The 25,530-nt window shown below is 46.2% G+C and overlaps 1 protein-coding gene across 4 annotated transcripts in view; it reads left to right on the forward strand.

The window, feature by feature from the left end:
- The window catches only part of EPB41L4B (erythrocyte membrane protein band 4.1 like 4B), a 173,395-nt gene that overhangs the window by 74,753 nt on the left and 73,112 nt on the right, over nt 1-25,530 (forward strand). For all 4 annotated transcript variants that reach the window (XM_058302570.2, XM_058302567.1, XM_058302566.1 and 1 more), the window contains exons 7-15: nt 731-851; nt 1,930-2,017; nt 2,160-2,248; nt 2,550-2,619; nt 2,708-2,877; nt 5,507-5,616; nt 7,850-7,880; nt 11,240-11,273; nt 15,558-15,622. In XM_058302570.2, coding sequence (XP_058158553.1) covers nt 731-851; nt 1,930-2,017; nt 2,160-2,248; nt 2,550-2,619; nt 2,708-2,877; nt 5,507-5,616; nt 7,850-7,880; nt 11,240-11,273; nt 15,558-15,622 — 778 coding nt within the window. The remainder of the gene's footprint in view (nt 1-730; nt 852-1,929; nt 2,018-2,159; nt 2,249-2,549; nt 2,620-2,707; nt 2,878-5,506; nt 5,617-7,849; nt 7,881-11,239; nt 11,274-15,557; nt 15,623-25,530) is intronic.

The following is a 25,530-nucleotide window of genomic DNA, read 5'->3' on the forward strand; positions in this document are numbered from 1 at the left end:
TGAGCGGCAGGGTTGGGGTGGGAAAGAGGCTGGGGAAAGTGGATTTGCTCAGTCCTGGAGTAACAGGGCCACCTGTGTCCTCAGGCTGTCCGTGCCATGGGAGAGCATGAGCAGGGGCTTGCGGCTTGGTTCAGGCTTTGCGCAGGCACAGCTGGCACAGCTGCTCCCTGCTTCTGCGCAACCGGCTGCCTCCCAGGTTCTGCCTGAGTTGCCGCAGTTGCTCCGGCAGCCCTCTCCCGCCTCCCCCTTCCCTCTCCTCCCATGGTATTCTCCATGCTCCCCCCATCCTACATGTGCTGAATTCTTGATTGGTCTTCTGCAGCCTGCAGACCCTAAAGAGCTGCTGTGACCTACCCTTAAGAGAGCCTTGTTAAATGGATGTTTTTGGGCAGGACCTCATTCCTTTATTGCAGATGCAGGCTCTGCCACTTCATGGGGGAAGGTGTAACTGAAGCCTCCTGGGGCAGGATAAGCAGTCTGGAGAAAGATAGACATAACTAAGATGATGGGCTCTCACCCAACGGGGAGGACGTCGGGGTGATTCTTGGGAACTCAAGTGTTTACAGGTGGGGTACAGAGTGGGAGTTAAGCCTTCCTGAAAGAAGATAGTTCTTTAGGTAACTGTGGTTACCTGTGCTTTAGAATCATGCGGCTGCCTTTGGACCTGGTTGCAGCAATAACTGAAAGCGTTAAATGTCTCCTGTTTTCCTCCCTCTTATGGAACTCACAGCGGAGCTTGGAGAGTGCGAGCTTCCAGAACACACACCCGAGCTTGTGTCTGAGTTTCGGTTCATTCCAAATCAGACGGAAGCAATGGAATTTGATATCTTCCAGAGATGGAAAGAGTGCAGGTACCTTGAGGCTGATGCTACAGCCTAGCATTCTGAGATAGACAGACAGACAGACAGATAGATAGATTTAATAATGAGTGTTTGTCAGATTCTTATTCACCAGAGAATTGCTCTACCGATGACTGTAAAATTGCAGCCCCGGCTCATAAATTGTCTCCCTTGCTTCAGTTCGTGTTTTTCTAAAGGCCCACATGTCACCTCGACTTTGAGAGATGCGTAACGAAAAACCAGCCATTCTCTCTTCCTCTCTGAGAAATGCAGACCCTGGTCCTGATTTGCATATTGCTGTCAAGTTGGCCACACCTGCCTCGACACCCCCCACACACACACACCTATGTTTCTGTGGCCCATGGCCTGAATCAGGCAGACCCTTCAGAAAAATGCCTTTGCTCCTTAGAGGGGCATGCATTTTCGCGATCACATAGAGTTACATTGCAGGAAGTAGGGCCACCACGCCTAAACCCAGCCTCTCACCCACCTGTCGTGTCCCCCTGCAGTCCCCACCTCGCCTACCGCAAGCACCCCCTCTTCACTCACTGGCTTCCCAGACTCCAGACTTTCCTCCTTGCAGTCTCATCTTCCCCAAAGACTGCCTGTCCCAAGTCATTCTTGGACACAAGAGCTTCGCATGGTTTTCTGTTTGTCGCTCAGTGGTGCTGGGAAACTCCTGTGACTTCTTTGCAATGGAAAGGTGACATCCATGCCATCTCGCTGTATGAAATTGAAACAATATAGAAGTGCATACAGAGTCATCCCACCATCGCACCCTCGCACTCACACAAGCACATACCCGCGCCCTTTGCAGGAACCCATCGTTAACCTGTCTCTTGGGTATCCTGCCAGCCTTTTTCCTTTGCATTTACATACGTACAAAAGAAAAATTGTTTCATTAAGTGGTATTATAAGCACTGATCTATTACATTAACAGTATGTTTGTGGAGATCTTTTCTTGCTAATATAAAACGGCGTCCCTCGTTCCTTTAATTGCTGCCTAGTATCCCATTGTGTGGCCAGACCCTTCAGAATTCTTTGAGAGTGCCAGTTGCCGTTTACGTGTGTTTCCGTTGGTTTTTCTAAGGGGAAAGAGCCCTGCCCAGGCGGAACTCTCCTATCTGAATAAAGCGAAGTGGCTGGAAATGTATGGGGTGGACATGCACGTTGTCAGGGTAAGAGCTGCGTGTGCCCCATTGCCGGGTTTTGCATATGCCGAGAAGTGTGCAAAGTAACGTGGTAAAGAAACTGTTTTGCATTCTGCTCTGTAACCCCTTGTTAGAACCTTCTACCGACTGTCACTTCGTTTGTTTGTAGGGAAGAGATGGCTGTGAATATTCTCTTGGACTGACCCCGACAGGCATATTAATCTTTGAAGGAGCTAACAAAATAGGCTTATTCTTTTGGTAATTTAGTTTTGTCTAATATTAAAAAATGTCTTTAACTGTTTTGTGGTGGAATTATATGTGATGGATGATTATTGAGGGGCATTTGCCACACCCAAATTCATTTTTAAAATGCATCATGCTATTTGTATTTGTGGGTGTATGACGATTTCAAAGAAATTTCTGGATAATCACATTTAAATGAATGAATGACTTTTTTTTAAGCAAGCCTTAAGATTAAAATATGGAAAGGAAACTGCTGTTGGGTGTATAGATAGTTCCACTGCAGGTTCTACTTGTAAAATATTTTCTCTTCGTCCAGGCCTAAAATCACCAAAATGGATTTTAAGAAGAGCAAATTGACACTTGTGGTGGTGGAGGATGATGACCAGGTAGGCTCCGCCCCTGTGTGCCCCCCTCCCCGTGGGTTCTTGTAACGTTACAGATGCCCACCCTAGCGCCCTGTGCTTCCTCTCGCAGGGCCGCGAGCAGGAGCACACGTTTGTGTTCCGGTTAGACAGTGCCAGGACCTGCAAACACCTGTGGAAATGCGCGGTTGAGCATCACGCCTTCTTTAGACTGCGGGCCCCGGCGACTAGCAAGTCAAGTAGATCAGACTTCATCAGGCTGGGTTCTCGCTTCCGGTTCAGGTAGGGAGTCATGTTTTTCATTGTGGTAACTTATATGTGTGTGTGTGTGTGTGTAAAGTTTTAAAATATAATATTTACCATTTTAACCATTTAATTTTTTAAAATTTTTATGATGGTAACATACATAACCTTCCTCATATTAACCACTTTCGAGGATACAACTCAGTGGTGGTAATTACGTTCACGGTGTTGTATTATCATCATCACCATCCGTCACCAAGACTTTTTCAAGGCCCGGAACAGAAACTCTCCAATGTTAAGCAGTCACTCCTCATTGCTCCTCCCCCAGGCCCTGGGATAGTTTATTTAATCTAGATATCTAGACTAGTTTATTTATTCTAGATATTTCCTATAAGTAGAATCATAAAATATTTGTCCTTTTGTTTCTGGCTTATTTCACTCAGCATAATTGCTTTCAAGGTTCATCCATGCTGTACATAGCATGCATATGAACTGTATTGCTTTTTACAGCTGAATCATATTCCATTATATGGGTTTATGTTCATCTGTTAATGGACACGGGCTGTTGCAGCCTTTTGGCCATTGTGAATAATGCTGCTATGAACACAGGTGTACTGGAATCGGTCTGTTTCCTGCTTTCGGGTCTTTTGGGTAGATACCTAGGAAGGGAGCCATATTACACCGTGACTCACGTGTTTCCAAGAAGGGCAGCCGTGGTGTTTTTTGTGTGTGTGAAGGGAAAAAGGGATTTACATGCAGAGACTTGGGTTAGCATCCCATCCCTGCTTCCCTCTTGAGGTCTGACCCTTTGGCAAAATCACTTAAGCTCTTTTAGCCTTCATGTCTTTGCTGGAAAAATGGGGCTAATAACAAAATCATTGATTGCCAGCATTTAGCTAGAGCTGTGCTGTCCAGTCTGATGGCCACTAGCCACATGTGGCTGTTTAAATTTAAATTAATTAAAATTAGGTCAATTTTTAAAAAATACAGTTCTTCCATCTCATTGCCACATTTCAAGTGCTCAGTCGTCTCATGAGGATACTGGCTCCCATACTGGGCAGTGCGGGCATAGGACATAAGATCATCACAGAAAGTTATAGTGGACTGTGCCACACTAGAGCTTCCCACGGACTGACTCTTAATCGTCACCTTAAAAGATAGGGACTCTGATAAGCTGCCAGTAAGTGGTAGAGATGAGATTTGTGCTCAGGTAATCTTGCTCTTATATTTCTAGCTACTATTATGTTGCCATTCATGTCAAGGAATTTGGTGACAACTAAGAATGAGAGCAGAATGTCAAAAGTGCATATTTGTGACCCAGGTTGGGCTCAGTAATTGAATCTGAAAAGACAGATTGGAGAACTTATTCTGAAACATTTTTGCTGATGATACTAAGACAGTGTCTTTCAAACAGCACCAAGTCCCAGGGTGGTGTTAGAAATGAGGATTGATGACCTTCTCGAAGGACTAGCCTTGTGTTACTCCCAGCTTCCTTCCTTTATTCTTCCTTTGTCATCACAGTCTATGAGCTCCCACACACTTGTATTTATAATGCTTGGGTGTATGCATTTTAGATGCGCTCCCAGAATCAATTTTTGAGGTGCACTTGCTGGTGTGCGTATCACTCTTTCAAGATCTAAAACTTCACGTGGTTTCATAACCTCTACACATTCAATGGCATGGCCCTGAACTCATTTGAAATGCCAAGAGACTGGCTCATTTCAAATTAATCTACTGTGTAAGGAAATGGCTGTGCCCTTCTGTTTGAAGAATTGTTTTGTTTGAGTGTATTTTTAAGTGCTCCAAGGGAGAGAAAAATTAGACTAAGTCCTTTTTGAGAAAGAATTGAATCACAGGGTTCTTTGGAGAATGGGTCATGTCAGAGCTGCAGAGGTTAGCAGAGGCATTCCAAGGTGTGCTAAGATCTACTGGAGTTGGAGTCCGGAGGGAAGGTTTCTTGGGGTGGTTGCCAAAGCAGGCTCTTTCCTCCTGGGAGGAGGCTCTCCCGGGATTTGGCCCAGACCAGGCTCCCTTCTGCTCTTAAGAGGAAAAGTATAAGAAGGAAGGGGAGTGTGAAAATAAGATTGCTCCTTGGAGGCACTTAGAACTCAGAGTAGGTGGCAGGCGCCTCCTTCCACCGGAGAAATCCGAAACCAGAAGTGATTGGAGTGAAGCAGTGGTGGGCGGATCAGACGAAAACAACATGTCTCCTAGAAGCTGCAGCTGGGTGTCACGCTTGCTGAAGCCAGAAAGCCACAGTGAGATAAGTACTATTTCCCTTGGCATCTCAAGGAAAGCCAAGGTTTAGTTAAGTGGTCAGTGATGAGTTAAATATTTATGTGGTTTGTTAATGAAACGCTGTTTTATGTGCTAATCAGTATTGTCTTAGTCAAATGTTCCAGGTACTCGTACCTGCTTGGTTTGTGCAGCCAGGTGGCTGGTACCTAAATTGCAGGGTTAGTCCTTTGGTGGAAATATCTGCTCCGATAACCTGGGTTTGGCAAAAGTGATTTTATTTCCAGTGGAAAGGCAAATGGGTCTTTACCAAATGAGTTCAAGATAAATTGAAATGTATGCCAGACTGCTTGAAAATAAGAGTTCACATCCAAACGTGTAATGTACTGATATTCTGATATTGTTAGCATGCAACAAAATATTTCTTTTCCAGTGGGCGGACAGAATATCAAGCCACCCACGGCGCCAGGTTACGAAGAACCAGCACCTTTGAAAGGAAGCCTAGCAAACGCTACCCGTCCCGGAGACATTCGACTTTCAAAGGTTGTGTGTTTTTCACGTCACCCCAGAATTTTACATTCTGATTGGGTTGGTTAAGCCGCCCCAGGTTGCTTGGTGAAGCAGTTTGTGAAGGAAGTTTCTGCACTTCAGCTCTGTCCTTCCAAAGCCCTTGAAAGCCTCCCACGGCAGCCTCAATGGGACCAGGCCTCGTCTGCCACCTGCCCTCTTGAGGCTCTCCCACTGGGGTGTGTTCATTTCTTGTCCTCCGTTCTTTTCTGGTGCCTCTTGGCTTCTTTTGGACCCAGCCCTGCGACCTCAGGACTATCCTAGGTAAACCTGTTTCTTGCCTGTGGACGAAGATCCTGTGTGTTGGGGGGGAAAGAGTCCCATCTCTGCTCCCTTTTGAAGCTTTAAATGCAGACACCAAACTGCCCACGGAAGAGTAGATGCTGAAGTTTTAAATGCAGAGTTAAGGTCCGCGCGGCGGGCCCAACACACGCCCTCCTTTTGAGCTAAGCCGGGCCGTAGGGTCAGGTCTCTCCCCACCCCCTGAACCTCACCTACAGCTGTGTCCTCACACCTCACCTACAGCTGAGGCCCAGCACCCAGCCCCCACCTTCCATCCTGTGCCTCTCCTTGCTCTATACTTGATTGCTCCTCCCGTCGGGGCGCCTGGTTCAGCGCTGAATTGTTTGCTCTTTTATGCAAGCGCCTGGGAGGGCAGCGTCCCTGCACTGGAAACCTGCCACGCCACCTCCCGCGGGTCATCCAGGCCTGTACGTCGAGGTGGCTTCTGTCCGTACATTTTTCTGGAATGGCTCAGGACTTAGTGGGCCTCCATGGGACAGACCTCCTTCTAGAGGCTTTAGCTTCGTGTTCCCCCACAGTTTTCTTCCTTTCTGAACCCAATAATGCAATCGTGTGGCAGGCAGAAATTTTATTGAGCTGCCCTTGGCTGCTTTGGGGGAGCCTAGAATCCAGTTAGTGTGGTCCTGCCCCCAGAAAAGGCCCGAGGGTGGGAGCCTGTCCAGGGAAAGGTGATGGGTTGATGAGGGACCTCCCCACCCTGACAGACAAGGGGTGACTGCAGAAACTGGGAAGTGTTCTCCCTCCGTGAGGGCTGTGCAGTGCGTGGTCATGGGGTCAGAGTTGCTCAGAAACAGCCCAGCATAAGGAACTTTCCCTGGGGTGGTCCAAAGGTAGGCAGACCTACCTCAATTCAGTAGTGAGCTCCCCGTCGCTCCAGATGTGTGCAAGCATGAACGTAATGGCCTTTGGTGGGGCCATTGCAGAAGAGAGTGGGCCTCGTGTTGCTTGACCTCCCGTGGTGGCTTGAGGTCCCTTCCACACTCGAGCTTTCCTCCCTGCTTTCCATCCTCTTTTTGCCCTTACTTTCTGGACAATTTTTCCTGGCCAGAGTTCTGGCATCTTCTTTGTGAAGCTTTTAATAATTCTCCCTACCTCATCCTTTTTATTTTTCATTAACTTTAAAATATTTATTTTTGTTTGTTTCTCCTCACCCCCTCATTGTTTGCCCTTGCTGTGTCCGTTTGTCTTCCTTGTTTCCTTTGGAGGAACCAGAAACCAAACCTGGGACCTCTGATGTGGGAGGGAGGTGCTTAATCACTTGAGCCACCTCTGCTCCCTGCTTTGTCATGTCTTTCATTATGTCTTCCTCGCGTCTCTTGTGTCATGTTGTTGCATCAGTTCGCTGCGCCTGCCCATCATGCCCACTCGCTGTCTTCTTTAGGAGGCACCGGGAACTGAACCAGGGACTTCTCGTGTGGTAGGCGGGAGCCCAATTGCTTGAGCCACATCTGTTTCCCCTCATCTCTTTTAAAACAAAAGTGAACATAGGCAAATAAGCTCCACCTCTTTCCATCCCTCCTCTCCTTCCACACAATCTCAAACCCCTACCCCAGTCAGAGGTAACTGCTCTGAGCTCCCTTGTCTTTCAGCCTTTATTTCCCACCTCATGCTGTTTTCCTTTTACATGCCTCTGTCTCTCCTTGTTTGTCTCTATGTGTGTCTTTCTCTCTCTCTGGAGAGCAAGAGCTGTGTCTCATCATCTCTGCATTCCCATAGCGTGCGGCCCTGGAAACAGGCTCAACCAGTGTAGAAGTGAATTGGCAGGAGGGGGCACGCAGGGAAGAAGTGGCCAGGGGCAGGAGGTGCAGACTCTGAGGCTGCAGAAGTCTCTTTCCGGGTCCTTGTCTTTCATTGTAAAAGTTACGAAGCTCTCTAAGACGCCACACTTTTCTTTTTTCCTTTAAAGCAAGCAACCCGGTGATTGCAGCTCAGCTCTGGTAAGTGCCCCCAGACTCTGGGGTACAGCTTTCCTCTCTAATTAATGTATTTATAAGCAATGTTGACTTTCCTTAATACAATTAAATCCTAGAGTGAGTCACCTGATAATTTTTTTCCCCTCTTTCTGTTGCCGGGCTCCTAGCTTTCAATAAGTGCACAATAGAATGTTCCGAGACAGTTTGTTGTGGGTTTTTTTTGGAAAACACGGCTGCTTTGTTTGAGGTGCTTTGTGCTTTGTTTATTATAACAGTGGGTGATAAAGGTGATAGGAATGTGTACTGCTCACGGTGCTGAGGGCGGTGCATGCAGCAGTGAGAGGAGGCCCCGCTCGCCTGCAAAAGCTAGACGCCAGCAAATGCTGGGCGTGCTCCGCCACAGGCGGGTTTTGCAGTAAGACAACATAGAAGACATTCAGCGCCTTTGTTGCCATTCCTGCAGGAGACAGAACTCTTTGCAGGACTGAACCCCGTTCCCAGCACAGGCCTCAGCAAACTTTTTCTCTGAAGGACCGGAGAGTGAATCTTTTCGGCTTTGCAGGCTGCGCCATCTCTGCTTGTCCTGGAGCCGGAAATCAGCCCCAGGCAGGAGCAAACAGGCGAGCTGAGCCGGGCTGAGTTCCAACAAAACGTTACCTGTGGAAACCCCTGGGCCCTGTGGCGGTGGGGTGGAGTGAGCCATCCCCCCGGGCTTGCCTGTCCGTGGGCATCACCTGGTGAGCTTTGAAGACCCTGCTGGGCCCAGCGCGCCCCAGGCACCTGTGTATCTTAAGGCTCCCCACGGGATTCCAGGGGGCAGCCCCGAGGAGACCCGCAGCCCTGCCCGGCCACGGCCTCGCCTTCTCCCTCTGAAACAACCGTTTTTCTGAGGCGGGTTTTGATGTATGAGGTAGACAGCTGTCACGTTAGGGACTCACAGACCAGGTGATCCGCTCCTGGTATGCAGGTGCCAGCCACTCGCTGCCCGATTTCCTCGGCCTCTCCGTCCCGGGCATGGGGCTGAAGGCTGCTGGGACAGGCGGCCCTCGAGGGGAACACGGCTTGACCATGCCGGGGGCTGGACAGTGGATGTGGAGGGGTGGCTGGACAGAGGCTCAGGCCCCGACACCCTGGCCCCAGCTCTGAGGTGCTGGCCCTTCCCCTGGTTGGGCCTCCTTTTTCTCATTTGGAACCAAGGAGGTTGGACCAGGGCAGTGTTTGTCCAATTTTTTTAGCCTCTGATTTTTCTCACCAGAAGAAACCTGATGTAAACAGACCAAAATGGAGTTCCCCTGGATGAAGGCGAGTGGGGAGGGAGAGGCCGATGCCTCCTTGCTCGTCTGCCTCCCTCACCGCCCATGGGGCAGCCCCTGGCACCGTCAGAGCACCCAGGGTTCTAGAGAACCGGGCTTGTCACACAGCTGGACACTCAGCCCTGCATCTCCGATTCCAGACTCCGCTTGCAGTTCCAGTCTGCGCTGAGGCTTACCTCAGGGTGCAGTTCTCAGCACCTGATGGAGAGGCTCGTAGCCCAGGGGGGCCCGGAGGAGGTTGCAGGCTTGGGCGAGCTTTACGCCTGCAGGTTTGCCCCCTTTCTAGGGCCCTCCTGGCAGGAAATAAGCTAAAAGTGTTTGCACATTTCTCAGCCCATCAAGGTGTCTTGCCTTTTTTTTTTTAATAATGGGACTTTTGTTTTCTTTTGTTTTGTTTTAGGAGGTTCCCGGGATTGAACCCAGGACCTCGTCCATGGGAAGCGGGCACTCAACCACTGAGCTGCACCCCCTCCCATGCTTGCTTTTTATATTTCAGGGGCTTGTAAGTTATAGCATTTTTTCCTTTTGCTCTCAGAGGAGGTGATTTGTTTGGTTTGTTTGTTTTTCCCTAATAAAATTACGTTTTCCTCTTAGTGTCTTGCGGAGATTATATATATGGGGAAGCAAAGCAAACTAATAAACAATCACACACTTACAAAAACAGCCCCAGTAAATATACCCTTTAGGAACAAATGAACTAATAGCCACTGTTCGCAGCTGTTCAATTGCTCTTTGCAGCCCGTCGGGTTCCAGGGTGAGTGAGATTGGCGTGGGAGCCGGGGACGAAATTGTGCTCTGGGTTGCAGAGGTACTTCCAGAAAAATAGCACCTCGCAGGACACTTAACCTGCCGGATGAAATCCAGCCAGAGGTGAATCTGGCCCAGAGCTGGCTCTGTGGGGTTGTTGCTCTCTGAAAATGAACACTGAACCATTTCAACCCCAAACAAGCCACTCATAATAATGTTATGTTTTCCTCTTGTTGGAAAAGCAGTAAACTGAGATTCCAAATGCACCAGCCTGGCAACGTAGCCAGCAATTGCATCTGTGTTTGCTTGTGGTTTTGCCGGCCGTGGGCATGTGTCTTAAGCACCTTGCATGCTACGCTAATCTCCGTCTGTATTTTTTTGCCAAAGTAGCTGCATGTAAGATCCCATCAAAGCAGGATCATCACTGCACTCTAGTTCTATGACGTTAACTTTAGGGGAAGCTGGGTGAGGGGTACTATATCTGCAAATTTTTACTCTTATCTGCCAATTTTTCTGTAAATCTAATATCAGTCCAAAATTAAAAGTTTAGAAAATTTATTTAAAGGGTCATGCGTGGGGGGCCCTGCACCTCTTCTCAGGCGCTCAGGGAGGTGGCAGGAGTTCCTGGGAAGGATACAGGCTCTGGGATTGGACAGATCTAGACTCTAGCCCTGGCGCTGCCATTTGACCAGTCCGGTGACCCTGAGCAGATTTCCCAAGTTCTCTATTAGGCAACCTCTGTTCCTTTATCTGTAAAATGAGGTGGTAACATTTATTGACCTTTTCTCACCGTTGTGTGGATTAAATAATAACGGGCGTGAAGTTCCCAGTCCACAGCCTGCACGGAGTGAGCATTCCAAAGTGGTGGCCACGGCAGCGTGGGTAGCTCAGGACGTACGTGAGGCTCCTCCACAGTGCCCCTAGTGGCCGATGCATGGAAGTGGCTGGAGGGAGGCCTTCCAGCTGGAGAAAGTACCCTCGGGCCACCCAGCAGTGCTGGGTGGCCTGGGATGGGAGCTCCTGTTACTCTGTTCACCCCACTGAAAAGGCAAGGGCCTCCTTTTTGCCACCAAAATGTTACAGCACATGCATTATTCTGGAATGTTACCGACACTCTTCTATTCCTGAGTGATGACTCGAAGTTGCTGTTTGGTTTCCTTGGTTATACATTAACTAAGTAGGTATTAATAGTAGCCAAAAAAAAGTAGTATGTGAAAGTTACCAACACGGGAGGTAGTGCATAGAAATCGCTTATGATTGCTAGAGTCAGCAATAATACCACTTTGCAACCTGTGAAGTTACAATTTTTCATTTCTTTTTTAGCGCTAAAACAAATCCTGAGGTCCATAATTACCAGGTAAGATACTGCTTTAAATGCTCCCATGTGATACTTCTATAGCTTTTCAGTTTTCTGCATTGAGTAGTTATTATGCATATAGTCGTATTTTGAAGAAATAATAACAGTGAATATATATTTTTTCAAAAACAGCAAGAGGAAAGCCCTTCTCTACTGTCCTTGCTTCTTGTTGGTTGTCTGAACTGCCTGTTTTCCTTAACCTTGTCACTTGGCCAGCCATGGGGACATATGTTTAAGTTTCTGGGTGATGAAACACAACCTCATAGAGGCATTCAGAGGAGGCAGCCTTTTGTCACAGTGTCTTCTAGGGAACACAAGTCCCTCGAGATGTGCCTCCTAGAAAGGATGTCTTGGGCACATGTTTGGGAAATGTTGCCTCCTTCATCCCCTTCTAGGATTTTATAGTGCCTATGGGGTGTCAAAAGTACTGGGAAATCCTACAAAAAAGACACATGCTTTACTTTTTAAAAATCTGGTATTTCTCCAAATTATTTGATCATGGGATAACCCCCCTCCTCTATTTAAATGAAAAAAAACAAAAACTGGTATTTCTCTCTTTTGCTCACTCTCTTTGTGTGTGTGTGTGAGAAATACGCATTGACATCAGCGTAACAGTGGTGTCTAAAACCTACTTTGTAAAGTTCTAGGCCCATTACGTGCAGACGGAATGTAGAGATGTCTCCATGGCTGGCAGTCTCCTCTTTCACAGATCCCCAATTTGCCCCAAGACGGGTATAACCCCTTGGTGTAAACCAAGGGCCCTGGCTGCCTGCCGTCCCACCCACCACTATAGCAGCCCTTGGTAGCGTTTAAAGAGCATCCAGCTTGGATGGACGCTCTTACTAGCCATTCACAGCCTTCTGCAACCAGGCTCTGACTTGACTTTTCTACATTTATTTCTCGCTGCCCCTCGTTACACACCATATGTTCAGCCTTAGGGAACTGCATAATTATTGCCCCATAACTTCATCTCACTCTTCTTTAGCCATGCTCCTCTGCCTGGAATTCCTTTACGTCCTATCTGTGTGCCCTCCATTGGAAGTCACCAGGACCACTGGTTCTCAGCAGCACTAGTGCTCATTAAACTGTCTGGCGAGCCTTCAAAGAATAACCAGTGTGTGTGCCTTACCCCAGACAGACTGAATCAGGGGAGGATCTGCACATCAGTAGAGCTTCCAGGTTCCCGAGGTCACTCTACTGAGCAGACAGGCGGGGGACCCTGGGTGGGTGTGTGCCTCTCTTCTGAGGTGGCCATTTGTTGGTGCTGAGAAGCAGCATCCGTGCCTGGTGACTTCTCCTAACTTGGGGCCCCCTTTCTTGTGCTGGGTGGGTTTGAATGTCCAAGGGATACCACTCTCGCAGGCTTTCTGTGCCCTATCATCATCAGTCTGTCTTTGAATGTCCCAAAGAATGGAGCTATCCCATAAAAGACGTATCCTTTTGGAGCCTTCTTCTGGTTCTATTTCTTGATCTTTCCTCACTGTTGATAGTAATGCCTTACACTGGAGGAGAGATCCCAATGTATACGGTATGGGGTTTCCAAAGCATTGTATTTTAGAATGTTGTGACATGAAACCACATTCCTGGAAGTGCCTTTAGAGTTTGAGTGAATAACAAGTAAAAACTGCTCTGAACCTGGGTGAGCCTCCCACTTGCCTTGCCTTCCGTAGGTTCTTGAATCTTCTTATTCACAGGTTGTTTTTTGTTGAAGGACTTTTCAGGTGTCAGTGACTGGAATGTTGTGGGTCAAGGAAGGGAGGTTGATAGGTAATTACTGCTCGGAGGAGAAAAGAATAAATAAAAACAAAGCAACCCCAGGTCAGGGCACTCCTGCCTTCTCCCCACCTGCCTAGCAATGCTCTCTGCTTATAGCAAACAATGAGGGGATTATTTGTTGGAAGCAGATCTACAAAACACTGTTTCCAAGACATTGTTCTTCTCCTCCCATCTTTGGCAACCACTGCTGCCTTGCACCTTGGTAATTTTAGAAGTTCTGTGTTCATCTATCAAGGTTTGGGAGTCTACTGATCAGGGAATGAAGGTCCGGAGTAGTGGCCTGATGAACATCTGGGTGCTGTGAGGGTTTCTCGGAGGCTGGGGTTGCAGCATTTGTTTTATTCTGAACACAGGGAGGTTGGCCAACCACAGGGGATAGATTCCTTTGTTTCAGTGAGGATACCATTGGTGTTGGGAGGGAAGTTATTCATTGTTTCGGACTGTCGTTAGAATGGCAGGGCATTAGCTTCCTTCTCCTCTGCCCATTAGTCATTGTGGCAAGCAAAAGGCCCATATGTATTTCCCATTATCGTCCGGGGGACATAACCACCCTGGTTGTGAACCATCTGGGTTAACGTTAAAATGCCCCTGATATCCTCAAACTGTTTGAATAAAGTACCAAAAAGACTGAGGAAGGTTCTGAAATCTCCCCTCTTCTAGGTGTTTGTGGATAGGATATTTGCCTCTCTCTAACAAATTGGATTTAGTTGGGTCTGAAAATGGAATAGAGTGAAGAGTTGCATTCTGTTCTGGGCTAAATAATTTCTCTTGTTGAAGACCCGGTTGACGGAGCCACGTTTCGGGCCTGGCTGTGCGACCAAAACACCTGAAGCAGTTAGACTTTGAGCAAGTCATCCATCATCCCTGGGTCCTGTATCCCCAAAAGAGGGGAATCTGAAGAGACTGCATTAGGATGTTTCTTAAGCCCTGACCAGCTCTCAGGTTCTACTACTGAGATTTGTCACCAGATTCCTTTCCCTTGTAGAATGTCCTTTTGGGGGCTGCAGACTTAGCTTGGTAACATCGTTGAAGGGGAGAGGCCACCATCCCACTGCCCTGCACTCCTTCCAACAAAGGAATACAAATCCAGCAGGAAAAACCTCTGAGGTCCAAGAAAATCTGAAGAACAGAATTGCTGAGAATTGTCTATAACAGAGAATAGGCATCTCCTTATTAACACAGCAGCAGGAGAGGGAGAAGGGGAAGAAATAATCAAAAGAGTAATGGTGGCAGGATTGTAATGACTGTAGATGTCAGGAGGACCTATATTTGCCCCATAGAAAGTTTAGCCTGGGCACACTCTGTGGCTGATGTTGGTGCCTGGGGCTGGTGCCCCCTGCAGGCCAGAAGTGGAAAGGCAGCTCACCCCCTGGCCAGCTGTTCTTGTCTTCATCTTGATCCTTTTGTGCAAGTCAGTGGTCTGGTTCTATTTCCTCATCCTAAAATGGATAATGGACTAATTCCTTCCTTCCTACTGTTTTGGTGGAATAATAATTAATGCTCTGGATGATTTTTTTTGTGTGTTTTGTTTTGGATCACATTTTCTTCCTTCCTCCCCCCATCCCCCTCCCCCCCCAATTGTCTGCTCTCTGTGTCCATTTGCTGTGTGTTCTTCTGTGTCTGCTTGTATTCTCATTAGGCAGCTCCAGGAACCAATCCTGGGACCTTCAGGAGTAGGAGAGAGGTGATCATTCTCTTGCGCCACCTCAGCTCCCTGGTCTGCTGTGTCTCTTATTATCTCTCCTGTGTCTCTTTTTGTTGTGTCATCTTACTGTGTCAGCTCTCTGCCTGAGCCAGGACTCCTGCGCAGGGCAGCACTCCTGCCCGGGGCAGTACTCTGCTTAGGCCGGCACTCTGCGTGGGCCAGCTCACCACACGGGCCAGCGTGCCTTCACCAGGAGGCCCTGGGCATCAAACCCTGGACCTCCTTTATGGTAGACGGGAGCCCAATTGCTTGAACCACCTCCACCTCCCTTTTTATTTATTTTTATCAAAAGTTATTTTAATTGCATAAATAAGGGAGAAAGATAAAGAATTTACCCACTACCCTGGTGCCTGGCGTTCCTGTCCAGTCTCTGTGTGCCAGTGTAACTGTTACGCATGGTCAGTGTCTTTTCTGGCAATGACAGAAGTTGTTTCTGAAGAAAGAAATCCTCTCCCACAATCTCCATCTTTCTAGAACCTTCCATTTGTTCCATTGGGAGAGATGGATATTGTCCTGGGCTCTCTAGATGACCCCCTTTCAAAGCAGATAGGTGTTTCCTAGCTCTTCGCAGGCAGGATCCCCTCTGGAAACTGTGCTTTCAGAACCAGGGACCCGGTTCCAGCCCCCAGCCTTTGTCAGTGGGAGGAACATGATCATCCTGGGAAACGGTCGCTTCACTGTAGCACCAGAGACTGGTTTTAGCCTTCCTATTCACATCCCCTCGGCTGGTAAAGGAGAAAGTAAATGAAGACCTTTAAAATAAAAAGGTAATTGAATAACCAAGTTGGATCTTTTATTTCTAGCCTCAGTATCATCCTAATATCCATCCCAGCCAGCCTCGGTGGCACCCTCACTCTCCAAATGTAAGGTAAGTGCTTGAGCTCGAAGAGCTGTGCATTTGACATTTCTATTTTTCTCTGGTCAAGTTCAAATTTTACGTAGTTATATACAACTCTTAATGGTTAATGGTTCGTTGTCATGATCGAATGAATAATTTGTAAAGGAAAGGAAGCCAGTGGTGAGTCTGGTCTTACTCAAGTTATATATTCTGTGAAATGAAAAGGAGTTTTAAAAAAATAATTTTAACCTCAGTTATTTTGGGGGTTGTTTTTGAAGTAGAAACATTACTTCAAATTTCTAGGTAAAGTTTTCCTATCCCAAGAATTTATTTAAAGAATGGCCATAAACCCTGGGGAATTTTTTGTTGTTGTGGGTTTCTTTAAAGGATTTTGCCCCAGAGGGGAGAGTGGGGATCTGCTTCTTGTGGTAATAGATCTTTTCCCCTCACCTGGGCGTTTGCAAACTTGTCTTGTAAAGGGGCAGATAGTCAATATTTTTCACTTTGTGGGCTGTACAATCATATCACAACTTAACTCTACCATCATAGCTTGAAAGCAGCCATAGACAATGGTAAACACATGGATAAAGGGGCGTAGCTGTGTTTCACCAACTCTTATTTACAGAAGCAGGTGGGATGGGGGATTTGGCAACCCCTGTCCTGACCTGTCACAGTTCTTTCCAAGTAAACTGACACCTGCAGTGCAGGCAGACCTCGGAAGCACTGCGGGTTCAGTTCCAGACCGCCGCAGTACAGCAACTATCACAATAAAGCAAGTCACGTGCATTTTTTTGTTTCCCAGTGCATATAAAAAGTATGTTTACACTGTACTATAGACCATTTAGTGTGCAATAGCATTGTGTCTGAAAAAGTAATGTACTCACCTTCAAATGGCACAGAGACACAAAGTGAGCACATGCTGCTGGGTAAGTGGTGCCAGTAGACTTGCTCGATACAGGGTTGCCACAAACCTTCAGTTCGTTTTAAAAAAAAAGCAACAAGATCTGCAAAGTACAATAAAACTAGGTATACCTGTACTGGGCTGTTAGGCTTGAGAGATTTGGGGTTTTTTGGGGGGAGCAGGGAGAGATGGGGGTTGGTTTTAACATTTTTAATGTGGTAAAATATATTCCATAAATTCTGTCCTTTTAGCTTTTGGCTTGAGAGTTTTTTATACTAGTTTTGGAGAGCCACATGTTCTTTTTAAAGATGATTTTTAGATCAATCTTAATTGGTGTTTATGTGTGAAGCTGTTTCAGAAACATAGTTAATGAATTGAGTTTGCGTAAAGTTATTTCTTGGTGAGGTTGCATTCCTTGCTCCTTGAGATTGTACAGAGAATGGAATGATCTTAGAATGAAGTAAATGAGACAGATGAGGTCTTGGTAGTTCTTACCAAGTTTGTTAGGGATTCTGTAGGAAAACAGCACAATTTTATCAAGGACACTTGATTTTCATGTACTTTTTAAAGCAGGTTAGATTGATGGAGTAATAATTCTAAATGTTTTCATGTATCGAAGGCATTTTATTTTCCAGACAGGGGAAATAGAAGAGATTTGTAGAAATGCTGTTTTTATTAAAACATCTTTTTAAAATTTTTTTTTAATTGGAGCAGTTGTAGGTTTACAGAAGCATCATTCAGAACACAGAGTTCCCATAAGCCACCCACACACGGTTCCCCCCTATTATTAACGTTTTGCATTGGTGTGGTACCTTAGTATTAACATGGTTTTTGCAAAGCTGCACACTTGTTAATGCCTGCTTTATCATGCTAGTTTCCTTCTGGGGTTCGACCCAGCCCAGCACTCCAGGAAGGCTGGGTGGCCCTGCTGGCTGGCAGCTTCAGCTGCAACCAGAAGGGGGGCTTGTTAGGAACGCACCTTCTCAGCCCCACCCCAGACCTGCGGCATCCAAATCGCGGGGGGTGGGGGGGCAGCATTTGGCCTTTTAACAAGCTCTGCAGATCTGGGCATTTGAGCAGCACTGCCCACGACACCCCGTGGAAAGAGAGTTCCTTGGGCCAGCGCTGGGCATATGCTGCAGAGGCTTTCACGGTTTGCAGGCACATAGAGCCCCGGGGAGTCCTGCAGTAGAGAAACCCTTTAACTTCCACCAAGGTTTCCCCAGATGGGCTGGACCATGGGACAGCCTTTGAGAAACGGTAACCCCGCCACAGGCAGAACTTCTCTCTCCTTGAAAGTATATATATGCTGTCTACATCTGGTGTGTCACGGGGCTGAGGTCGAAACGCCGTTCATTTCTGTGTGTAACGCTTCTTGCTGGCTGTGGTTCTCCCCGCCCGTTGCCTTTGTGCTTGTGCTCTTTCACTCACATGTCTTCATTTTCTTCCATCTCCCCGCTAACTGCTCTGCAAACAAACAGGCCACCCTTTCAGGATGACAGGTCACACTGGAAAGCGCCGGCCAGCGGAGCTGACAGCCATGCCGATTATGTCCACGACCAGAACCGGAAGAACTTAGGAGGAGCGCAGAGTGTGGTGTACCAAGATAAACTCATGACCACCCTTTGAGAGACAGAAGCATCTTAACCCCACTCACCATCACAGCTTCATTCCATCCCACGAAACGTGTCTTAACATCGCATGGATGTCTTTGTAAAAATGTCTTTAGGGAATAGTTCTGAGAGGGGTCCTCGGTATCCGTGTAAATATTTGAAAATAGCCATGTAGCTAGTCATAATTTACTGTTGAGTGCATTCTAAGTCAAATGAAGGCAGTTAAAGGCTCAGGAATCATTTTGATACTCTGATTTTTTAAATTGGAGGAAAAGTCTGTGTTTATCGTGTTGCTATATACCTGATATTTCTTTGATACTTGATTAATGGGACCAAGTAAAACAAGAAAAGCTTGAGAAGATAGTTGGGCCGATCGTACTGTCATGGGAATCGAGAACGGCTGGGGTCCAACCTCTGCTGTGGTGGGTCCTGAAGGAGCCACTCCCCCTTTGCTGGCCCTTCCCAATTCTAAAATTATGTGGTTGTATTTTTTGTTTGAATATTATGAGGGATAATAAATTTCTCATACGGGAAGACTCTAATATCCTCTTTTCCAAGAAAAAAGGGTGTTAGCCCTTTTGAGAAGCTAAATAAAGTATTTAACTTATTAGATGTTATCTTCAAGCAGTTTATAGTCACTTTCCATTTTAATGATTGTACTAATCGAACATAAATTGCATAGCATCCATTCGTGTAGAATTTGCTGCTCAAGTACAAAGATAATTTTAATGTCTTAATGATTGGTGCTGCTAACTTCCCTAATTTCAGAAGGCGTAATTGGAATACATGCTGTAAGAATTGGTAGAATTTGGGGGCTAGTTTTTACTAGAGATTTCATCCTTTTAAAAAGCAACATTTAATCCAAGGCACATTCATTTCAAACTAAAGTATATAAAATTTTAATTAAGTTGTGCCAAAGCGTTCTGTAGAATGGAATAGGATGGGTGTTGCTTCCATTCTCTTTGTTTGGTTTTTGTTGTTTTTTTGTTCTTGTTCTTGTTATTGTTGTAGAACCCAAAATCAATATGTTGTCTTATAGGGTAAAACTTGCACCAACATATTTATTTCCCCCCATTTCAAGCCATGAGTCAAACATTTTTTTCTCTTATAGATAGGCCTAAGATATTTTCATTTTTTAAAATGAAAGCAGTTAATTCTTATTCCATTTTTGTGTATGTAATTATAATTTGGCCCATTTTAAATCTTTTAAAAAGAATCTATCGACATCCTTTGAGATAGTTTATTGCTAAAATCTGATCTATTTTGGTTCCCACAAAAATCTCTTCAGAAGGAGGGAATCAGCTGCACACCTTGCACAGTGGAGTCAATCACCTATAAACCTACCTAAGATATTTATTTACAGGTGTGTTCCATTTTAGCAGATGTTTTAATTCTCAGTGTATGTGCTGCGTACAAATAAATGTGTTCTGAACCTTTTAATCTTACTGATACATTTTTACAAACGTGTTTCCAAGGAATAAAGATTATTCTTTTTTTTTTTTTTTAAACTCCAACTTCATTTTATTGATTCTTGTTGCTGCACAGAAGAATCATTTGTGGATGGTTTAGGTAATGGGACAGTTCGCCTTTGGAAGTCTGGAAATGAGCAATCCGTTAGATGACATGGAGCAAGATTATCTTGGAATAAGACTGCCCTTGTGAAGCGTGACTCTCTTTGTAGGCATGTGGGCTGAGGCACATTTGGTTCATCTAGGGTACTAGAAGGTTCTAGTACCTGGTCACAGATGCTGAGAAGAGTGAAGTGGTGACAGACTGGGGTTTCCCTTATAACAGTCCTGTGCTCAGGGTGGGTGTTTGTTCTGGCTACTGCTGCTATTCCTGGTTGAAAGACATCCAGACCTGTGCCTGCGGCCTTCTTAGTGTTTACACTTCCATTGCCCTTTAATAAACACCTTTCAGCTTAAAATACCTTGAGTGGATTCTGTTGTCTGCAACCCAGAAGTCTAACCAGTGGGTATACGTATCACCTGATTGCCAAATGAAATGTACACTTTCTTCCCTTACCTTAGTGGCCTCTCTCCTGCATTTGGCAGTGGTGCTCACAGCTTCTGGAATATCTGACCTCTTAGTTCTGTGATATCTGATTCTCTTAACCCTCTGTCCCTCTCTAAGCTTCTTTGGTCTTTGTAAGAACCTCCTCTCTGTGTTCCTATTTAATATCAGTGTTTTCCAAGGGTTCTTCCTCTCCCTCTGCTTTCCTCTTTTACCGTAGTCTACCTGGGCCTGGATCTTCCCATCCTGTCTTGATTTTATGGTGCTGTTGACTCTGAAACCATTATCTCTAACCCAGACTCCTCCCATGAGTTTTTGGGTTGACACTTCAACTTGGCTATCCCATGTACACCTCAAATTCCAACATGCCAAAAATCACACTCATCTTCTTTAACCCCCCAAAATGGTTCTTCCACCTGAATTCTCTCTTTTCTGCCCATGGTAAGAATTGATATCGATTATCCACAACCTTTCTTCCTTTTGCCACCTGTATCCAAGCAGTCTCCAGGTCTGTTCAGCTCTGCTTCCGTCGTGTTTGTATTTAGCTCTTCTCTCTTCTTTCCAGTCCCAGTCCTGAAGCAGCATCTTTTCTCTGACTGAGAGGTGCCCTTACTGATCTCCCTGACTCCAGGTTCTCCTGACAAGTTCCTTCTGCTCACAGTGTCATTCCAGGGCTGGCATCCACCAGGGCTCTCCATCACTCATAGGGTGACGTCCCGGTCCCCTCCTATGGAACTCCCCCACAACCTGCTCCTTGTCCTGTTGTTCCAGCACTTTCCTCCTTCTGTGTCTTCCCTCCTGTTTTAAGTCCTGCACCACCAGCCAGCTTGCAGTTCCTGGGCTACACCTCATCCGTGCCCTTGCAAGTGCTGTCTCCTCTGCCCAACTCCTGCTCGTCCTTCAGGCCTCGGCGTGGATGTTGTCTTCTCCTGGGAACTTCCTATCTCTGCCAGTGGGCTTAGGGGCTGTGCCCTGTGTCTGCCTGATAACCGCCACTGTCGTGCTCACGAATTTGTATTTTAGCTGCCTCTTTTCATCTCCTCCTATAGCCTGTGGGCTCCTTAGGTATCAGCCTGGTGTCTTAGTCACCTTTGTTCCCCAGTGCCTGGCACACAGCACGTGTGTCTTCAGCATGTGACTCACTCCACTCCATTCTACAGGAAGCACCTCCCAAGATAACAGACAGTGGCTCGTCATCTCCACGCTGGTCAGAAGGCACCTGGGTGGCCTTATCCAGTCTGGGGCATCACATTTTGAGACGGGCGGAGTAAGCACCGTGCTAGTTCTGATGCGCCTTCACTGTCTGAGGGCAGCCCAGCAGCATGATATTGGAAACACCTGTAGTTTGCATTGGTCACCCATAATTCATAGCTCTCACCAAGTGCTGTACTTAGCACTCTACCTGTGTCAGTTCCCTCACCTTCCTGACCGCTAGGTGAGGTGGGGATATCCTCGTTTTCACAGATAGCGACGCTCAGGCTTAGAGTTCAACCAAGCACCTGACATGTGGTCGTGGAACTGGTAAGTGGTAGAGTCAGAATTCTAACTCGCAGTGTGCAGTCCTGTGCTCTGCTGCCACTTACTATTCATCATTCCACCGTTCGTGACCCCGTGTGACCCTCTCCACATCTCCACGAGACTTCCAAGGCTATGTTCAGCAGTTCACTACACCGAAATCCAGTGACCCTGACCACCGTCCCTACCCCCTCCACATGACAGTGGGTAGTAATCGGACCAGCCAGCCTCTCCATGCACATAACCATTTGACAACAGTCCCATTTTTAAAGGCACATTATTATTAGGCATTGTTGATTCTTAGTGGACCTCCTCTCATTTGAGGTGATCCAGTGCTTCCTCCCAAGCCCTCACAAACTAATTTCTTCTGACAGCAAAATCAATCCACAACGAATGGAATTCACTTTTTACCTGTTGAAACTCAGCACTTACAGTCTTCTGTCCCTTCATTTTCTGTGACCCCTCAGAATACCTGACAGTAATTTGACAGTCTCATTGGGTTGTTGTAATTCACATGGAGTCTTGAAATCCTACCAGGTAATACCTTGACCTTCCAAACCCCTCTGACCTGTTTCATTTCTTGGTGGACCGTTTCCACTGAAAATGGTTCCCCTTAACAGTGAAGATGGAAGAGTGAGGACCGCGCGGGAGACCTCTTGTCATGCTTGCCCGCTCATGTGGCACCTCCCCTTCAGGTCAGTGACTCTTGTCCTCGGTTCCTGCTCTGACTACGACTAATGGTGGAGCCTTTGCGTTGCCCTTGACTTTTCATCTTCTAACTAGTCTTTTAAAATCTCAGCTCATCACAGAACTCCCTGAGCAGCCACATCGATCCCTTTGGATCAATATTTCTCCAACTTGGCTCAAAATTTGACTGCCCACATTTTCCAGAAGTGCTCTGAAAGGGTCTGGGATGATTGGCCTCCGTCCTTTCCCTATGGGAGGTAATGGTGAAACGAAGGGGCCAGGCGGAAGGGGGCAGCCAGGGGAAGCAGAGTGCTAGGAAAGGAAGGCCCTTGGAAGGCACACAGAAAGTGGAGCACTTGTCAAAGCCCTTGGGGTGTCTGAGAGGGGAAGCAGGTACACAACTGACCTTCCACTGAGCCTCCACAAAAGAAGAAATCCTCAATAAGTCTGCAAATAGGCCCACTACCCTATCGGCCTTTAGGGAGCCAGAAAATCACTTGAAAAACTCATTAAGAATATATATTACTAGACCTCACCTAAGTGGTCTGGATGAAAACTAAGAATCTGTGTTTTAAGAAAGCACACCCAGAAGAGGCTGAGGCGAGCAGGGGCAGAAGCACAGTTTCGTTTCTTGTTGTTTTTTCCTTGTTCTATTTGTTGTTTTTTCCAGATTATATTTCATATTTTATTAACCTTATTTAAACCATACAATATAAGGTATGCTGGGGCGAGTTCACATGCCCTTTCACAGATGAGGAAATCGAGGTTTCAAAGAAATGGATATCCTCATAGTAAGCTACTAGTAAAATATAATTGGTGTTGAAATCCACACCTGTTTGAATCCACATGTCCTGGTAGGCATGATGTCAAAAAGTAAATGGATGGATATACCATAATTAGCAGCTAGATCTGTCTCATCAGCATAGTTTCACATTTCCTTCAGCTCACGGTGAAGCAGAAGGCGGCGAGGAGTCTGTGGGTTCTTTAGATGGCTTTAATGTCATCATAAGCTTCCCAAGTCTCTCAGACCAGTTTATGTCCTTGTTCTGCTCTCCTCACTCTGGGAGGAAAGGACTAGTGACCTTGAACCGCTGGAGAAGGGGGTGAGTATGAGCACCCCAGTGGAAAGACCCATGCCAAGATGAGGGCCATTGTAGGGAAACGGGTGGAAGCTTGCAGAAGCACAACAGCTGGACACTGCAAGCCAGGTGAGAGAGAGTCTGCGGAGGCCCTGGTGTGGAGTTCCCTTTCTGTTGGGGGCAACCCCCGCCCCTGAACACATACACAGCATGAAGTCCTCTCTGACCAAGTGAAATGTGTAGGCTTTGGAATCACACTTACTAGCATGTTAACCTTGGACAGTTTCTTACTTTCTCTGCCTTGTTTTCCTCATCCCAAAATGGAATTTAATAGTATCTCAGTGTTAGAAGGAGTAAGTGATATGTACACAAGGTGCTTTGCCCAGTGTTTGATGCTTTCGGAGCAGTTCTTAGTGTTTTTTGAGATTGAAGGCCTCAGATGTCCCTGTGGGCAGAGAAAGGATAAGGAGATTCAGAGACTAGCTCAAGAAATGGTACCTCTCATTTCTCGTGATGGCTTGAGACACACAGGCTAAGTTTAGCAGTGGAAAGGGGTGCTTCATTCCAGAGGAAAGATCAGATGGAAGAGGTTTATTACAGTATATAAAGACACATCTCTTTTGAAAGTCTAACCAGCTAAGGGCAGAAGCACCATGGGGATCTTTTGAGAGAGGATAGAAAAATAGAAGTGATATTTCTAGTTGAGAATACCAGGAAATAACTGTCCAGGAGGGATGGAGACAATGCCTTCCCAGCTGCAAATGGCAAAATGGGCAGTGAGGGAGGCCCTGGGGAGACTACTGCTGAGAATCCATTCTGCCTGGTACAATTGGGACGCAAAAGTTTGTAGAATTGGAACATAGCGTCTGCTCTTGTCTAACTTAGGGTTTCATCTTAGACAAAGCAGAGGAAGCTTTTAACTCTTAGAAGGCTAAGTGGAATGTTGGTAATAAAGGAAACCACTGTGTGTTTTTACTTTTGAATAGGTAATATAGACAATCTCTAAAACTTACATTGCTTTTCCACTTTTTTATTCCCAAGTTCCCTAGTTTCCCCAGAAGTGAACAGTGTTAGCATTTCTTGTGTGTTGATCTAGAGCTATTCTAGGTATAAATGAGCCCAGAGGTGTTTTTTCAACCAGTCACTACTGATGGACATTGAGGCTGCCCTGGAATCTACAGTTACAACTTTACTGCTGTCCCTATACATTCTGTTTGCACACTTGAACAAATATATCTGTAGAATAAATTCCCTGGAAGGAGAATCCCTGGGTCAAAAAAGTGTGTACATATTTAATTTGGATACTGAGGCCTAACGGGCAATAACTGGAATTTCCGTTTTAATTGTGTTGCTCAATGAGCATGTTTGCATCCCTTTGTCTTTCATCTTTTTGAACATCATCTGTAAATTATTTCTGTGAATTGTCTGGAACCCCTATGCTCGAGTCATGCCCTTTAATAATAAAGATCAGGCTGCTGAAGTGAAAGTAATTATACCATCTCAGCATTCATCTGCAGTGAAGAAAGGGAAGCCTGGGAAGAACTGATGTTTACCAGACAATTTTTGTAAAAGCAGATTTCTGGAAGTTCAGGTAACAATCAGCATGATACCATACGCTGGGGATCTGAGAAAGGAATATGGGCAGTATAAAAATAGCCCGAGTAAAGGAACTGATTTTTAACATCCATGTTTCCTTCCCTCCCTGCAAATTTATTGAAAACTTTCCACTTAGATTTAAATGCCTTCTCAGACATCGGTGAATTTCCCTGGTGCATTTGACCAGGGAAGGATAGATGTACTTTTACTTACCATTAGTGTTCGAGTCTATTGGATTAAAAATTGCCTTTGTATCCCAAGACTTGTGAGTGGCTTTATTGGAGGAAAGGCTGCAGAATTTAAAATATTTAAGCTTCTGTAGTCTAGGCAATCCACTAAAAAGGGTTAGAATAATTAGAGGAACATCCCCGTAGGCTCATGTTATAAAAAACCCACAGAAACCTGCCTAATCATCGTCTACTGAATGGTGAATGGTTTAAACATCCACTCTCTGCAGCTGAGACCTCAAAAGCCAGAGGGGTGGCTATGCTAACTGCTCAACCAGCCTCATTCTGTGGTTGAGTAAAGAACACT

This window comes from Dasypus novemcinctus, chromosome 8, assembly GCF_030445035.2.
Source record: "Dasypus novemcinctus isolate mDasNov1 chromosome 8, mDasNov1.1.hap2, whole genome shotgun sequence".
Taxonomy (NCBI): Eukaryota; Metazoa; Chordata; class Mammalia; order Cingulata; family Dasypodidae; genus Dasypus; species Dasypus novemcinctus.